We start from the raw sequence: 13407 nt of genomic DNA on the forward strand, positions 1-13407 counted from the left end.
AACGTCAGCTTTAAAACTCTCTGCGCAGGCCTATTTACGTTATGTACTCGGTTGCTAATACTAAATTACCTTAGAGTATAGATGGTTGAGATGGTAGTACAAGTCCCTTTGGACCTGTAGCCGTGGCTTCTGTGGTCTCTCTTTGCCGTACTTTGATTTTAAACAACTTAGAAACGATCGGCATTTTCCTTTTTCAGCTTTTGGTTTTGTCTGATTTGTTCGTTGATGGAACACACTTTGAATGGGTTCTGGGCACTCTTCTTGATCTACATCATAATCATTCAGCGGAAGATGATCTGTTGATACAGTACTTGCTACCTACACTCTGTAAAGCCTTAGCTTTCCTAAAGACGGTAAGACAGTTGAACTTGCAAAAGAAACTCGTCTCCAACGCAGTTTACTTGAACTTCCCTCTTACTTTGACTGGCATCCTAACATCAGTATATATATTTTTCCATAGTGTTCTGTGTACGTTTCCTTTGATACTCACCAAGAGAATTTGTTTCAAATCATAAGCTTATTTGATTGGTAATCATTTCCCCTTATTTACATGATTTTAATGATTGATCCAGCAGTGAGAAATAATATGTTAGTCAGTGTTAGGAATCAGTAGGTTAAGGAGTGAGTTAAAGAGCACTCGCCTACGGCTCTTGCAATTACGAAAATTTTCAAAATATCGCTCAAACCCACAAATTACGAAATGCACCCGCAACTACTATTATCCCAGTTGAAGAACCTCCACGCTTTGCTGATTTAGACAGCACGAGCTAATCCTGTGACATCAAATCAAGCTTCAAGTTTCGCCATAAAATTGCAGAAACCTTCAGTAATGTGCCATTGTTTTGCAGGAAGGAGCGATTACTGAAAGAGTTTGTAAGATAGTGGAATCTTCACTTAGGAGTCCACATGTTCCTCTCCAGGTAATTAAAAGCGTTGTATTCTATTATGCTTTTGACCCAGAGCTTGTAGCGTCTACAAATGTTCCCTCCATCTTTCTCTCTGATAAGCTCCATTCCTAAATAAAAGCCATAGCAAAGCTTTTTTACTAGTTGTACCCGAAAAGCAGTAGCATTCATGTATCAAGGAAGAAGCCTTTCAAAGATTTGACATGTAAAGTTTTGGTTACCTTCTCCTTAGAAGGTTTTGGAAGCTTTTATCTTACGTCCCAATAACTGTTCGGATGATTGGCGTTTTGTTTCCCAATGAGTTTTTGGTTAGCGTCAACAACTCCTGCCCCATTTGGAAGCCCAAGAAATTACTGGGTGCTACGGGGCTTATCAGAGAGAAAGAAAGAAAAGTTGGTTCATTCTTGTGTATTTTTTTTGTAACAGATCTCTGCCCTTTATGGTGCAATGTACTTACTAGAAATTCAGGTGCCATCTGTAAGTGCTGTGCTACTGCCAATCCTAACAGATTTCCTGGGCAAGAAACTTACTGTGGTTAATGGGTAAGATAACGGCTGTTTCCTTTCCGATATTACTCAGCATCTCTTTTTTTCTATGTTCAGGGCATGTTCTCATTGTTTTAATTAAGTAAGACCCTGTGATTGTATTTTATTTTCGCCATGAACATTTTACTTCTTATGAACTGATTGCTGTAGGTTATCCAGGTTTCCATGGCATGAAACGATTGGGAGTACTGCTTATCTCACTGATTGGGTCACCTGTCACCTGTCACCTGTCACCTGTCACCTGTCCATCCTAAGTACCCCTCCCTATCAAGTATTTTGGGAGGTTTACTTGACACGTTTTCGTAGCCATTTATACTCATGGATGGACAGGGGTAGAGTGAGAGAACACCAAACTGTGCTAGGACTGGAACCATTTCTTTTAAAACTAGCGTTCTCTATTATATATTTTTTGTGTTGTGTGATGGGGTTGATTAAACCGTTTTTTATTTTTTCCTTCTTAATTTCATTAATTTCCAAGCGCCGTGTCAATGGCAGAACACCACTTATTAGTCATGTGGTCGACAGCATTTTACTTGCTGGAGAGATACGCTGATGAAATCAGTGATCAAGAATTAAAGGCAAACCTCCTCAAGGTAAATATTACAACGTCTTATATCTAAGGCAATATTTTACTTCTCCTTACACTCGATTTAAAATTGCTCAAAAGAGTACCGCATGACATTGAAAAGCATTGAAAAGCAATCCTTAGATGTGAAATTTGTGTTAGACACATTTACCTCGCAATTGGTTACTTGTATTTTGATTATATTTGGGATTGAGTTTAACAACCTTTGGTATCTTATTTTATTTTACAGAATGCCGTCCGCACTGCGTCCTCAAACGAAGACAGCACCCCGACCTGTGTCTATCACGCCATCATTAGGGGACTTGAGAGGCTTGTAGTATCGTTTGCTCTGTCGAGTGCTGAGTCAGACTCGCTAGTCAAACTTAGTGTGGACAGGTGGGTCGGGTGGGACGGTCGAACTTAACATGGAATGGTGGGTCGGGAGAGACAGTCAAACGTGTGAGAGTGTGGAAAGGTAGTTCGGGTTGGGTGGTCATACATAGCAAAAACAGGTGGGTTGTGTGGGCAGGGGGGTTGTGTGGGCAGGTGGGTTGTGTGGGCAGGGGGGTTGGATGGGAGATAATCATCAGTTAGAACTCTGTAGTTCAGGATGACGACGGCAAAACAAATATTTTCAAGCAAAAACAAAAGAAACTTATGATCTTCAACCCTGGGAGAATTTCTTTGGAGAGTACATGAAAAGATCAATTTATGACGAGTATTCCTGCAAAATTGGATTTAACACTCGTTTCCAATTGGATAACGATGTTTCAAAGGGGTCAGCCATTTTTTTTTTCATTTTTTTTTTCACTGTTGTGTCCGAGGATGTGGTCACTATTACGCTCGGGAACAGAAAGATACGTGTTGGAAATAAGAAAGAGACAGGCCCCGCCACAATTCTTGCCAGAAAAATCTATAATGTCTTTGATTCGTAGATGATTTTAATGCGATACAGAGTATCATAGATGTAAAGGAGTATTTGCGCACACCTTTTTGACTAATATATATTTTTTCCATCTCAGGCTGTCCATGCAAAACCCTCAAAGAGCCATATCTGCTCTTGGTTTATTGGTAACGTGTATGTATACAGGTAAGAAGTATGTGTGGCTTTTTTCTAGTGGTGTTATTACAACAGTGCTGCTGAGAGGTTTCTGGTTATGTATATAAATGCATTTTAAGGCCATTCTACAATTCAAATGGGAGTCACAGAAGAAGAAATCCTTTAACTCGAGTTGACTTGGGCATTCTGTCACTTGACAAACTGTTTTAGTAACCAAAGAACTGACTTCAGAATGGTCGTCAGTCAATTAAACAGTTTGTCAGTTCGTTGGTCAGTCATTCAGTCAGTCATTCGGTCATCAGTCAGTCATTCAGCTAGTCAGTCAGCCTGATGAACAGTAAATCAGTCAGTTAACTTGTTCGATAGGTGGTCAGTCGGTCAGTCAGTCAACCTGTTGGTTAGTCGGTCAATCAGTTGGTCAGTCAGTCAGTCGTTCAGTTAATTAGTCAGTCAGTCAGCCTGTTAGTCAGTCAATCAGTCAGTCAACCTGTTGGACAGTTGGTTGGTCAGTCAGTCAGTCAGTCAGTCAGTTGGTCAATCGGTCAGGAGGTCATTCAGTCAGTTAGTGGATCAGTTGGTCAGTTCATCAGTCAGTTATTGGTCAAAAGGTCAGTTACTCAGTCAATAAACCTTCTGTAGGTAAAATATGGTTGGCTGATCAAATGGTGTATCAGTCACCATGTGGTTAGCCTGTCATTTTGGAAATTGGTCGTTTACTTAGTCATTCACTTAGTCATTCATTCAACCAGTCAAAAATGAACTATTTCGTCCTACAAGACACTCTTGAATTCAGCACATACCTCATTTTTACAGGTAAGATTGGCGACCGACCAAGTGGAATCTACTCTCCGGCTGACACTGCGGAGTTTCCAACAGAGGACATACTTCTCATTGCTATGGAACGTGTTACTGTCCTGTTTGATAGGTGAATTGCAGTTTGTTTATGTTAGAATTAACATAAAAAATACGACGTAATTTGCCCAAATTCAGTTTAGGAGCATTTGCATGCATGGTTAAAACTCGCAAGTGTATTACTGAGGTCGGTCTCAAGAATTGTTAGTATTGTTGTGGCAATTTTAGTGCGCATAGACTTTCTAATCTTAGAATTCAAGTTCCCCTAAGACTTACAATTTTAATTAACATACATTAAACGTACCCCATTTTTAGCGGGCAGCCTGTGTTAAACAGACGCTAGCTCAAGTCCAAAATATTTCCTCCCGTATTACTTAAACCGTTGAGTTCGTAAGCGTGATTAGCGTCTAATTTCTTTTGACAGCACCACTGCTTAATCAAACGTAAGGTCATGAGAATGAAGGAAATGATCACCAACTAAAGAAGTACTTGATTGTTAGACAGATTCTCCTTGTTAGCACTTTAGAAAAGGCATTGAAAATACTATGAAGAATATGTATGCAAACTGATGTTAGGATGTAAAGGGTGCCAGGAAAGTGAGCCTTTGGAATTTGATAACTGACTACTGTAGCACAATATACAATTCGAAGGATTTTAGTCACCCTGGGTTTAATAGGCACTACTCAGATGAACCACTGTAATAAGTAAAGTTTTATTAAAAATATCGGTGTAGAATGACCTTAAACCTTGACAATGTAACATCGTATCGATCTATGCACAAAGGGAATAATTGAAATATGCGCCTGCTGTACATGTTTTGGGGCTGACGTGCAGCGAAAAATGTGTTGATCATCTGGTAGATCATCTTGTCAATTTTCAAGGGTGTTTTTCTTTTTCGGCAGAATAAGAAAAGGCGTGCCATCCGAAGCCAAAGTGGTGGCCAGAGTTTTGCCACCCTTGCTTTTGGATTTCTTTCCCGCCCAAGAAATCATGAACAAAGTGATCGGAGAGTTTCTGTCTAGTCAGCAGCCACATCCTGAACTCATGGCGCAAGTTCTCTTCAAGGTAAATACTTATAGGATGCTACTTCTTTCAGTTCTTTTAATTCATCGCTTCTCAAATAAATCGTCTATAAGGCCATCTTTAAACAGTAAACTCTCAGATGTAATTAACATAAAACTATTCTGTGCAATATCAATATCATGATCATACGGATGATGAAACAAACGTATTGATTAAAGGGTTTCCACTTGATTTAAAAAACAAAATTTCCCGTACAAAATGCCTCCTCTCCACGATAATGAGAAAATTTTGAATTATGACGGAAACTCTTTTTTGATTATATGCAGCTGACGAGTTACTTCGTTCGGAAGGGCTTCTTGAGTCTTTTTCGTTCTTTAATGGTCCTAATATAATTCTAGTAATAAAATATTAAAACTTCTGCTCTCCAATCTATTATCTTGATTAGGTGTTTGAAGGTCTTCACAGTCAAGGGCAGCAAACAGAAGTGAGAGACTGGGTACTTCTCTCACTTGGAAGTTTTATTCAGCGGTATGGTGTTTCCTTAGCTAATACTAAAGTTGGAAAGTTCGATCTAGTCGCGTAAACTACAGTTTAAGGACTTTTAAACGAATTAACTTCTCTTGCCGTGATTCTGTTCTTACCACATTTTGACGTCATCCGTGCGCGGACGCGCGGCATCATGGCATCTGATTGTTAGATACGAACATTTATACCTTCTCCATTTCTCTTCCACCTCATCCTAGTGATTCTAAGTGCAAGTTTGCCTCGACAGCATGAAGTGCTTCAAAAAGGGATCCAGGGAAAGGGTGGTGCAAACCCCCTTCTCATCTGACCTGTGGGGTTTTTACTACATTTCTGACACCAAAATTCCTGGAACGACAGGATTGCATGTTGCTGCACAATTCGACGTATTCAATATTTATTCGTCTTGCAATTTTTCTTTGGTAATTTGAACCACAGTGTAAAAACTTTTCTGTGTGTTTGTGAATAAAAGTTGTGATCCTGTATCAAATTCCCCCTCTCCCCTCTCCCCTCCCCCAAGCTTGGTTTGCTTGTGTAGTGGGATAGAGGACGTTGCCGTTAGGCGTATATGCATGTGTACCTTATTGATGTTCGCTATGTATTTTTTTTTCTTAACAGGACACCCCTGTCGATGGCGGTATGGAGTCTTACCTGCTTCTTCATTAGCGCTTCTAGCAACAAATGGATTCGAGCCCTGTATCCAAACTTAGGTGCAAAAAGTAGTAATGAGTGCAACTCACGGCATTTTGTTTTTTACTTCAGTTGGTTACTCTTTTGAACTTCGTTACTTTAGTATTTAGGCTGGTGTTGTTGAAGAGAGGTAAACGTCCAGGCACTGTTTACTTATGCTGAAACATGGTCCTCTTGAGTTTGATTCTTAACGGTAACTTCAGCTTTTCTTATATCGTGGGAAGGATGGGTAAACTTGAAGATATCGACGTTAGAATATTTTGTGCAGCAGCTATGGATTTCTACAGAACTCAGGTAAAACAAGTTGTAGCAGCCAGATGAGTCTCATACAAACCTTGCTTTCCCTTTGGATTGTATGGGGTATTTCAAAACTTCGTGACCTTTTTTTTCTGAACAAAGAAAAAAAAGCATTTCATTCTAAACTGTTCGGTCGTTGAAGCCCTGCAAGTGAATAACCCATGTTTACAGTTTTTCCATATCCATGGACAATTTCATAAGCCTGAAAGTTCCCCTTTGCTTTTTGTGACGTTTTTCAGGGGTCGTGGCAAAGAAGGCAGCTGGTTTGGGGTAGTGGGCGGTGGTGGGGGGGGGGGGGGAAGAGACTTTTGTCCATGCCAGGCGTAGCCCCGTTTTCAGTTCTCCCATTGTTTTTGGACCGGAAGACTGTACGTAACCTCGTCAAAATTGCTCCCGAGATTTTCTTCAGGATAAAGATCTTGCGAATTAGCAGGCCATTTGTTTTTATTCTATGAAATTGGGTAAGTTCTCTAGCACGATGTTTGGGTAGCCAAGGCTGTGGTGCCCGTTTAAGGAAAGCAACTTTTGAAACATCTTATAGTTCTTAACAGGAGTTAATCAAGATGATTCATGAATGAAGGAACCGCCAATGTGTGCAGAGATCGAAGTCTCACTTCCCTTTTACAACACATTTTAAAATTGACGCAAGAGGACCACAGCCGTTTCCCCGCGTCCACATGCTCCCATGATTTAATAGCATTCTCTGATCTCTGAGGTTTGCTGAGGTCATTACACCTTTTTCACTCGTTAGAACTAACTCAATGTTAGAAGTTCTGATGAGTTTGCAAATGTTCAGTGGTCAACATGTCAATTTTTCTTCCTACAGAACCTCGATGCAAATCATAAGGAGACTCTGATATCCACATTTAGAAGGGCCGCTCAAACGAGTGCACCTTACAGAGAATTTATTGAGTGCTGTCAGTCAGACAGTAAGCACTCTCGATAAATAAAGGGTTGGTTTATGGCTGGAAGGATTATTGAAAAAGGTCCCAACGTTTCTTGATCGTGAGACTGTTTTGCTGAAGAAGCAAAGGAAAGGTAGTGTCCAGAACTTCAGGGTTTTTTGCCGTTAGGCATATTCTCGGTACAGCTTGCTAAGTAAATTTCCCCAGTGCTGCACGGATTTTCGTGACTTACAATTTCTTCAGCTTGAGCCAGTAATAACTGTGGGTAGTTCCCATTTGTGAAATGTTTTGATAGAAGTTTGAATACTTTTTGCTAGGGATGGCAACTGATTCAATGAACCGTCCACATATTTTTGATAACGGAACAGAGAGAAACGTTATGAAGTAGCAAAAAGTGGAACATTTATCTACGTGCTTTGTCACGCATTGCTCGAATCGCAATTTCACGCGTTTCATGACATGTCAAATGACAGACACCCTAGGTAGCGTAGAAAATCACTTTCGGTGTGTTTTCCTTGCGCTCGCTAATTCAGAGACCAAGTGGAGATGTGGGGTCAATTTTGACTCAAATGAAATGATGTACTATCAATTATCAATGGAGTATTAGATATAGTTATGTCTAAATTCGAAGAAAATATAATGAAAACAATAATTATGAATATATCATTGTGCTTATTCTTGGTAACTGTATTTAACCTAAAGGCCTTGCCAATGATATTCTCAAAACAATGGAATGCTCTGGGTGCATTATTTTGCTGCAATTGTTAAAACTTGATCGCAGGGATGTGGTTGAACAACTTTCTTATGACGGCAATTTATCTAAACAAATGCCCCTAGAGCCGTCTTATATCCGAATTTTTTTTTTGTGCAAATCTGAATGTTATTACTCTTACTAGAAATGAAAAAAAAATATATTTTTCATCGACCCTTCTTACTGTGTGACGGTGCATAAAAACAACCTCTCCTGTATGCAATTAATATACCGCCTCGGAAAGCATCATGGTGTTTCAAAAACTTTTTTTATTATTACTATTAATATACAACACTTTTAATGTAGTCCATCATTTCAATCATATATGTTAACACAATGGTTGATACCAAAAACGCCAAGTTTGACCCAACCCAACCAAGCGTTGTAACATTTAGCTCTATTTACTTATAATAATTTATTTATTTATCAATTTAATTATTTATACACCTTGCTGCAAAAATAAGAAACCTTACGCTACGACTTAGAAACGAAATGATTCATGATTGCCAATGATCACACGGAAAGGTCTATTAATACGTCCAACCTTCAACCTAAAGCCTCGTAATAATCGAATTCCTCGCTCTTGACCAGATCTTCAGGAAACTCGTTTGCGATGGCAGTATTTATCTCACAAAGGCTCATTGATGGCGCTTCCCCTGGTCTGTAATTAACTGATGTGCAATTCTCATAGCGTCGACACCAAAGCAAACATTCAATGTCACTTTGTACTACCAACTGATGAATCACATGCTTGGTCAGCTGGGTGTTCGGTGATCTCTTGAAATATCTTCCGCTTGCTGCATCTGTTTCGATACAAAATGTTATTCGTTACTAATCAGCATTTAGGATGAACGTCCTTTTCCTATTTACCCTTTAACTCCCAGAAGTGAATAACAAGTAACTTCTCCCTACAATATCCAACCACTATCTAGCAAAAAGGTAACAAAATTACTCAAATGCATCAGGTAGTGTTGATATCTTGATCTAGCACCAAATTCTTGTAACTAATTTACAAGAAAATGTGTAGCAGCTAGAGGGGAGAATTAACAATCAAATCTGGGGCTTAAAACCGTTGGTTTCGACCTACCTTACTACTACTTTTGCTTTTCCCTGTTTTTCTTTTACTAGGACCAAGTTCGAGACTTGATCAACAAATATAATGGTTACCTACATACAAGAAATAAAAGTAACCATAACGCTCTGACGAAGGGCTGACGCTCGAAACGTCAGCTTTAATACCAACTGACCTTGTTATACTCTACCACCGACGCAGCACCACAGTTTCTTTAGAATTTTTTCACGAACCCGTTATTCATCTACAGAAACCCGAATCCCGACTGACTCAAGTTCAATTTAGCACCAATGTTTCTCACTGTGGCTAAGATACCAAGGGCAATGACAAAACAAAGTGTTTACTTCTTATTTTCCATCTCTCGTTCTCGTGTGTACGTTTCGATTAAGTGTCTCAATACCAGAATAAAGTTAATTAGAAACACCAATCAGATGAAAGGGAACTATCCCAAGTAAGGGAGCAGGTGAACTGCGTGACGCACGGGAAAACACGAGTGCCCAAAGCATGATTACTTTCTGTTTTTCATATGATCAGTTACTACGTTTGTATAAGCTTTCTAGATCAACCGCAAAATCCAGGGGGTCAAAACTGAAGCAGTGCATGGTCAAATTCGACACTCAGTCGAATATAACTCTGGGGACTACTGACGACTATAATTGAAAGCTTGCCATCAGAAAAATTACCATAATTTTCTTCTCTATAAGAAAAAGGTAGTGTTTCATACTACTAAGTGCTTGAGGTGAATGATTTACCTAACCTTTTTCACAGATATATGGCTGTTTCTTGGAGCATCTATTGTCGTTCCACTGGCCGTGAAATGAACCATAGTCTGTCATCTCACCGCAGTCCTCATTACCAGAAATGTTTCCCTCTCCAGGAATCCAGTTCAGATAAGCTAGCTCCTCGCCTTTCGACCAGAGGAAACTTAGAGAGTTTTTATCTTTCACCAGGCCGATCCAGAAAGTTTTATTAACTGCCATGCGTTGGTACGCGAACTGCTGCTCTCCATCAGAGTTTATGCTGAGCAGATCTCCTCCGTTTTCCCGGCAAGCGGCTCTTGCGTGAAACCAAGACAGTTTCGTGTCATGAGCTCGATAGCATGAGCCGTTGAAGTAGAACCAGTCTTTAGGACAACTCCAACCTATTCAAAATGATCGTGAACTTGAGTTGGAGGCATAATTTCCTTTCTTTTTTCTCCGAACCAGTCTTACAGCTTTGTTAAGCAAAACCGATGCAATCTTCGACTCTAGGTCTAACACGCAATTGTAGATAGCCAGATTGCAACGATGACTGCAATTTATCTCAGGTGAATTTCGCTGTGTTACATTTGTAATGGGTTTATGGTTCGGGGGCGAATTATGAGCGAAATTGAAATTGAGCGAAACCATCAGTTACCTTGTGATGATGAAAATTTATTGTGTTTTTGTTCCTCTATTGTTGATGACAAGGTTGTCGTGTTTTCTGAACATATAAACTCTTATGCTTCAAAATTCTAAGTACAGTATCGAAATCATTCAGTGCCTCGGATTCTCTTACAAATGAACCGGAAAAGCAACTTTTAATGCTTATATTTCAGAATACGCCGGAAAGCTTCCTATACGATTGATTTCCACTATGACTTAATATACCGAAGGAAATAAATCGCGCAGAATGGAGAAATAAAAGAGAGTGTTGATAGATTAGTCACTTAATTTGGACAGACGCAATCGCTGGTTGTCATTCTACGAAAATGTTAATTGGAGTCGCAGCCTTGTTACTTAGGATAAAGATTTTTTATTACATTTTACGACGCGGAAGTTTTCTTTATGTGAATAATACTATATTACTTTATCTGAATATGTCCTAGAGTGGATTTTTAAAAGAGTAACCCTCGCTGTAGCTTTTGGTATCTCTATTTATGAACGCAGAATAAACTGATTAGACTTCGAAAGTGTCTTCGGATTTGCATCCAGACCAAATGAAAAATGTAATAAATTAACCTGTTACGGTTTTATTAGGATTTCAGTACTTCTCCAGTACAATGAGTACATTTAAAAGCGGATTAAAACTTTGCGGTTTTTTTCAAAGGCCATCGTTGTTGCATTAGCCTCGCGCGTTGGATCGGGCTGAATGACGATAAAAATATCGAATAAAACCATATTTGTTTAATCTTACCTTCTGATAAATCCTCGTCAAACCCTTCTGAAGACAAATAGAGCTATTCAAGAGAGCAGATATCAAAAAAGGTCGGTTTAAATTTGGCCGAATCGAAGCATATCCAGAAATTTCAATTTCTCAGCACTTACCGCGGCAACACAAAGAAATGAAATTATCATTATTGGGTCTCTACCACTTTTCCCTTTCGCACTGTGTGGCACAGCCATCTCCCACGTTTAAACAATATTTCTTTTTATCTGTATGCAGCTGCTGCTCTCTTGTGTTTTATAACCAAGTGATCTGTATATTGCTGATGGTTTATACACGGATCCGCTTCCCTTTTAAGTGTACACAGCTTTACATTGGAACATCGATTTTTGACAGGTCGTCAGCCTTGTTGATACAAATATTCTCTTTTAAAGAAAAATTTTAAGGCAGTCGATTCTATGGTGGCATTGTGTTTTCTTTATTGTGTAAACATTGTTACTAGATACTTCCTCGTATCAAAGAATGATGTCTAGAGTTTCGATAGTTCAATATCTTTATCTCAGACTAAAGACACCCGCCGGCCCATGGCTAACTTTTAGTGGAGTTATACAGATTCTAAATTCTTTTTTTTTTCAAAGGGTTATATCTTGTAGCTGAGCAGTCCAAAGAAAAACCCAAATTCCGAAAAAGTCCAAAACAAACACACCTAAAAAATACATTAAAGATGTAGATCTGCATTACACACCCATTTTTTTTTTCGGGACATACACTTTGGACTATTATTTCCTCCTTTGCCTTCAGTGAGCTAACAAGGAAATGAGCATGGGAATCAGTTCATATGAAACTTAAATTGTAGACTTAACTCATTGATTATGTGTAGTCAAGAAATATGAAACTTAATTAAATGTGTTGGAAATTATTTCTCTGATTATTGATTGTAAAATGTATAGTAGACGCATATATCTGAGCAACATTGCATTCGTTTGTAAATAGCAACGAAGAGTCTTCGATTTCCCTGAGGTGAAGACAAAAAAAGAAGTAAACCGAGTTTTAAACTAGTTTCTTATATCATTGGTTGCTGGTGCAAGGTTATGGACAGTGAACCATCATCAACTCAGACAGGTGCGCACGATATCAGTGATGATCCCCCCTCATCTGCAATAAGACTAAAATGGGACCCACCTGTCAGTAATGGAGAGACATCAGAAAAAGCAGGTGCGAATGGCATACAGACTGAGATTTATCTGGTTAAAATTCTCTTTCGCAGAGTTGATCAGATGAAGTTAGAAGAATGGGGTATAGATTTGGAAAAGCGTTGCTGTTCGATAAGGGAGCTGATTCCTTGACACTTAAAGAGTAAAACATTGTGATAAGATTTCAACCTTAGTACATATAAACAACTTATTATTTAAACTCAAAAGACTAGCTCCTTGGGTTCCATCCAGATCCGCCCATGACAAAGCTATGCGGGTATGAAAAATATGACGAAAAACCAATCCATGAAGATGAAGGAAATATCGACAAAAATCTGTTTTGTTAACTCATTTCTTATTATACTTATTTCTGTGGCTTATGTTACTGTCCATCCTTTTTAGAAGACGCAAGTGAGATCGCATTTTAAAGCAAACAAAACGTTATCCAGATTCAGGACAAGAAAGGAAGCAATGTTCTCCACTAAATAAGTACGTCGGAATCAACCATTCCTCCCTTTTTCACTGGTTTCCTAGTGCTCGCCCGTTGATATTTATAACTTTTGCTCCCTTTTTCCAGCTTGCGCACAAAACCTCATACTTTATGAACATTGAACTTTCAAAACGGGCACCCGATGCATAAATGAATTATTCTCACGTAGAACGTGATAATATCGCTCGAGGTAACCGAAAGGCGATCGAAATCCTGTTTGTCCTGGTTAAGATTTTAGACGTCTGATTCAACTCTGTAATTTCAATAATTCATATCCAATAGCAATTAATTTTCCCTTTTTATCTGGGAGATCTGGAGGAACGTGGTCCAAATCTACAAACTTTTGACACTACAAGAATCAAACGTGTATATAACTAGAATGATTAAGACCCATTCATTTGTTTTGTCCGTTA

The 13407-nt window shown here is 39.0% G+C and overlaps 2 protein-coding genes across 2 annotated transcripts in view; one reads left to right on the plus strand and one right to left on the minus strand.

The window, feature by feature from the left end:
- Window positions 1-8025, plus strand: part of LOC131784051 (huntingtin) — a 50150-nt gene extending 42125 nt beyond the window's left edge. Inside the window, exons 56-67 of the mRNA XM_066167498.1 lie at window positions 198-353; window positions 849-920; window positions 1332-1447; window positions 1929-2043; window positions 2266-2411; window positions 3038-3105; window positions 3889-4000; window positions 4830-4992; window positions 5396-5478; window positions 6091-6168; window positions 6366-6456; window positions 7286-8025. Coding sequence (XP_066023595.1) covers window positions 198-353; window positions 849-920; window positions 1332-1447; window positions 1929-2043; window positions 2266-2411; window positions 3038-3105; window positions 3889-4000; window positions 4830-4992; window positions 5396-5478; window positions 6091-6168; window positions 6366-6456; window positions 7286-7405 — 1320 coding nt within the window. The 3' untranslated portion in view covers window positions 7406-8025. The remainder of the gene's footprint in view (window positions 1-197; window positions 354-848; window positions 921-1331; window positions 1448-1928; window positions 2044-2265; window positions 2412-3037; window positions 3106-3888; window positions 4001-4829; window positions 4993-5395; window positions 5479-6090; window positions 6169-6365; window positions 6457-7285) is intronic.
- A 461-nt stretch (window positions 8026-8486) lies between these two features.
- LOC131784131 (lactose-binding lectin l-2-like) lies at window positions 8487-11575 on the minus strand. The gene is made up of 4 exons (XM_059100923.2): window positions 11473-11575; window positions 11342-11384; window positions 9945-10328; window positions 8487-8918 (listed from the first exon to the last, which is right to left on the minus strand). Exons 1-4 carry the CDS (start codon window positions 11548-11550, stop codon window positions 8662-8664), a joined length of 762 nt encoding a protein of 253 aa, XP_058956906.2. The 5' UTR covers window positions 11551-11575; the 3' UTR covers window positions 8487-8661.
- Between the last annotated feature and the right edge of the window lie 1832 nt (window positions 11576-13407).

The sequence above is a fragment of the Pocillopora verrucosa genome, chromosome 1 (genome assembly GCF_036669915.1).
Source record: "Pocillopora verrucosa isolate sample1 chromosome 1, ASM3666991v2, whole genome shotgun sequence".
Classification (NCBI taxonomy): domain Eukaryota; kingdom Metazoa; phylum Cnidaria; class Anthozoa; order Scleractinia; family Pocilloporidae; genus Pocillopora; species Pocillopora verrucosa.

Coding starts and splice junctions, on each gene's coding strand:
- LOC131784131 (XM_059100923.2), bottom strand. CDS start 11,550: ATGGCTGTGCCACACAGTGCGAAAGGGAAAAGTGGTAGAGACCCAATA. Junction 11,385..11,472: donor CATTTCTTTGTGTTGCCGCG/GTAAGTGCTGAG, acceptor TCTCTTGAATAG/CTCTATTTGTCTTCAGAAGG. Junction 8,919..9,944: donor GCCATATATCTGTGAAAAAG/GTTAGGTAAATC, acceptor GTATCGAAACAG/ATGCAGCAAGCGGAAGATAT.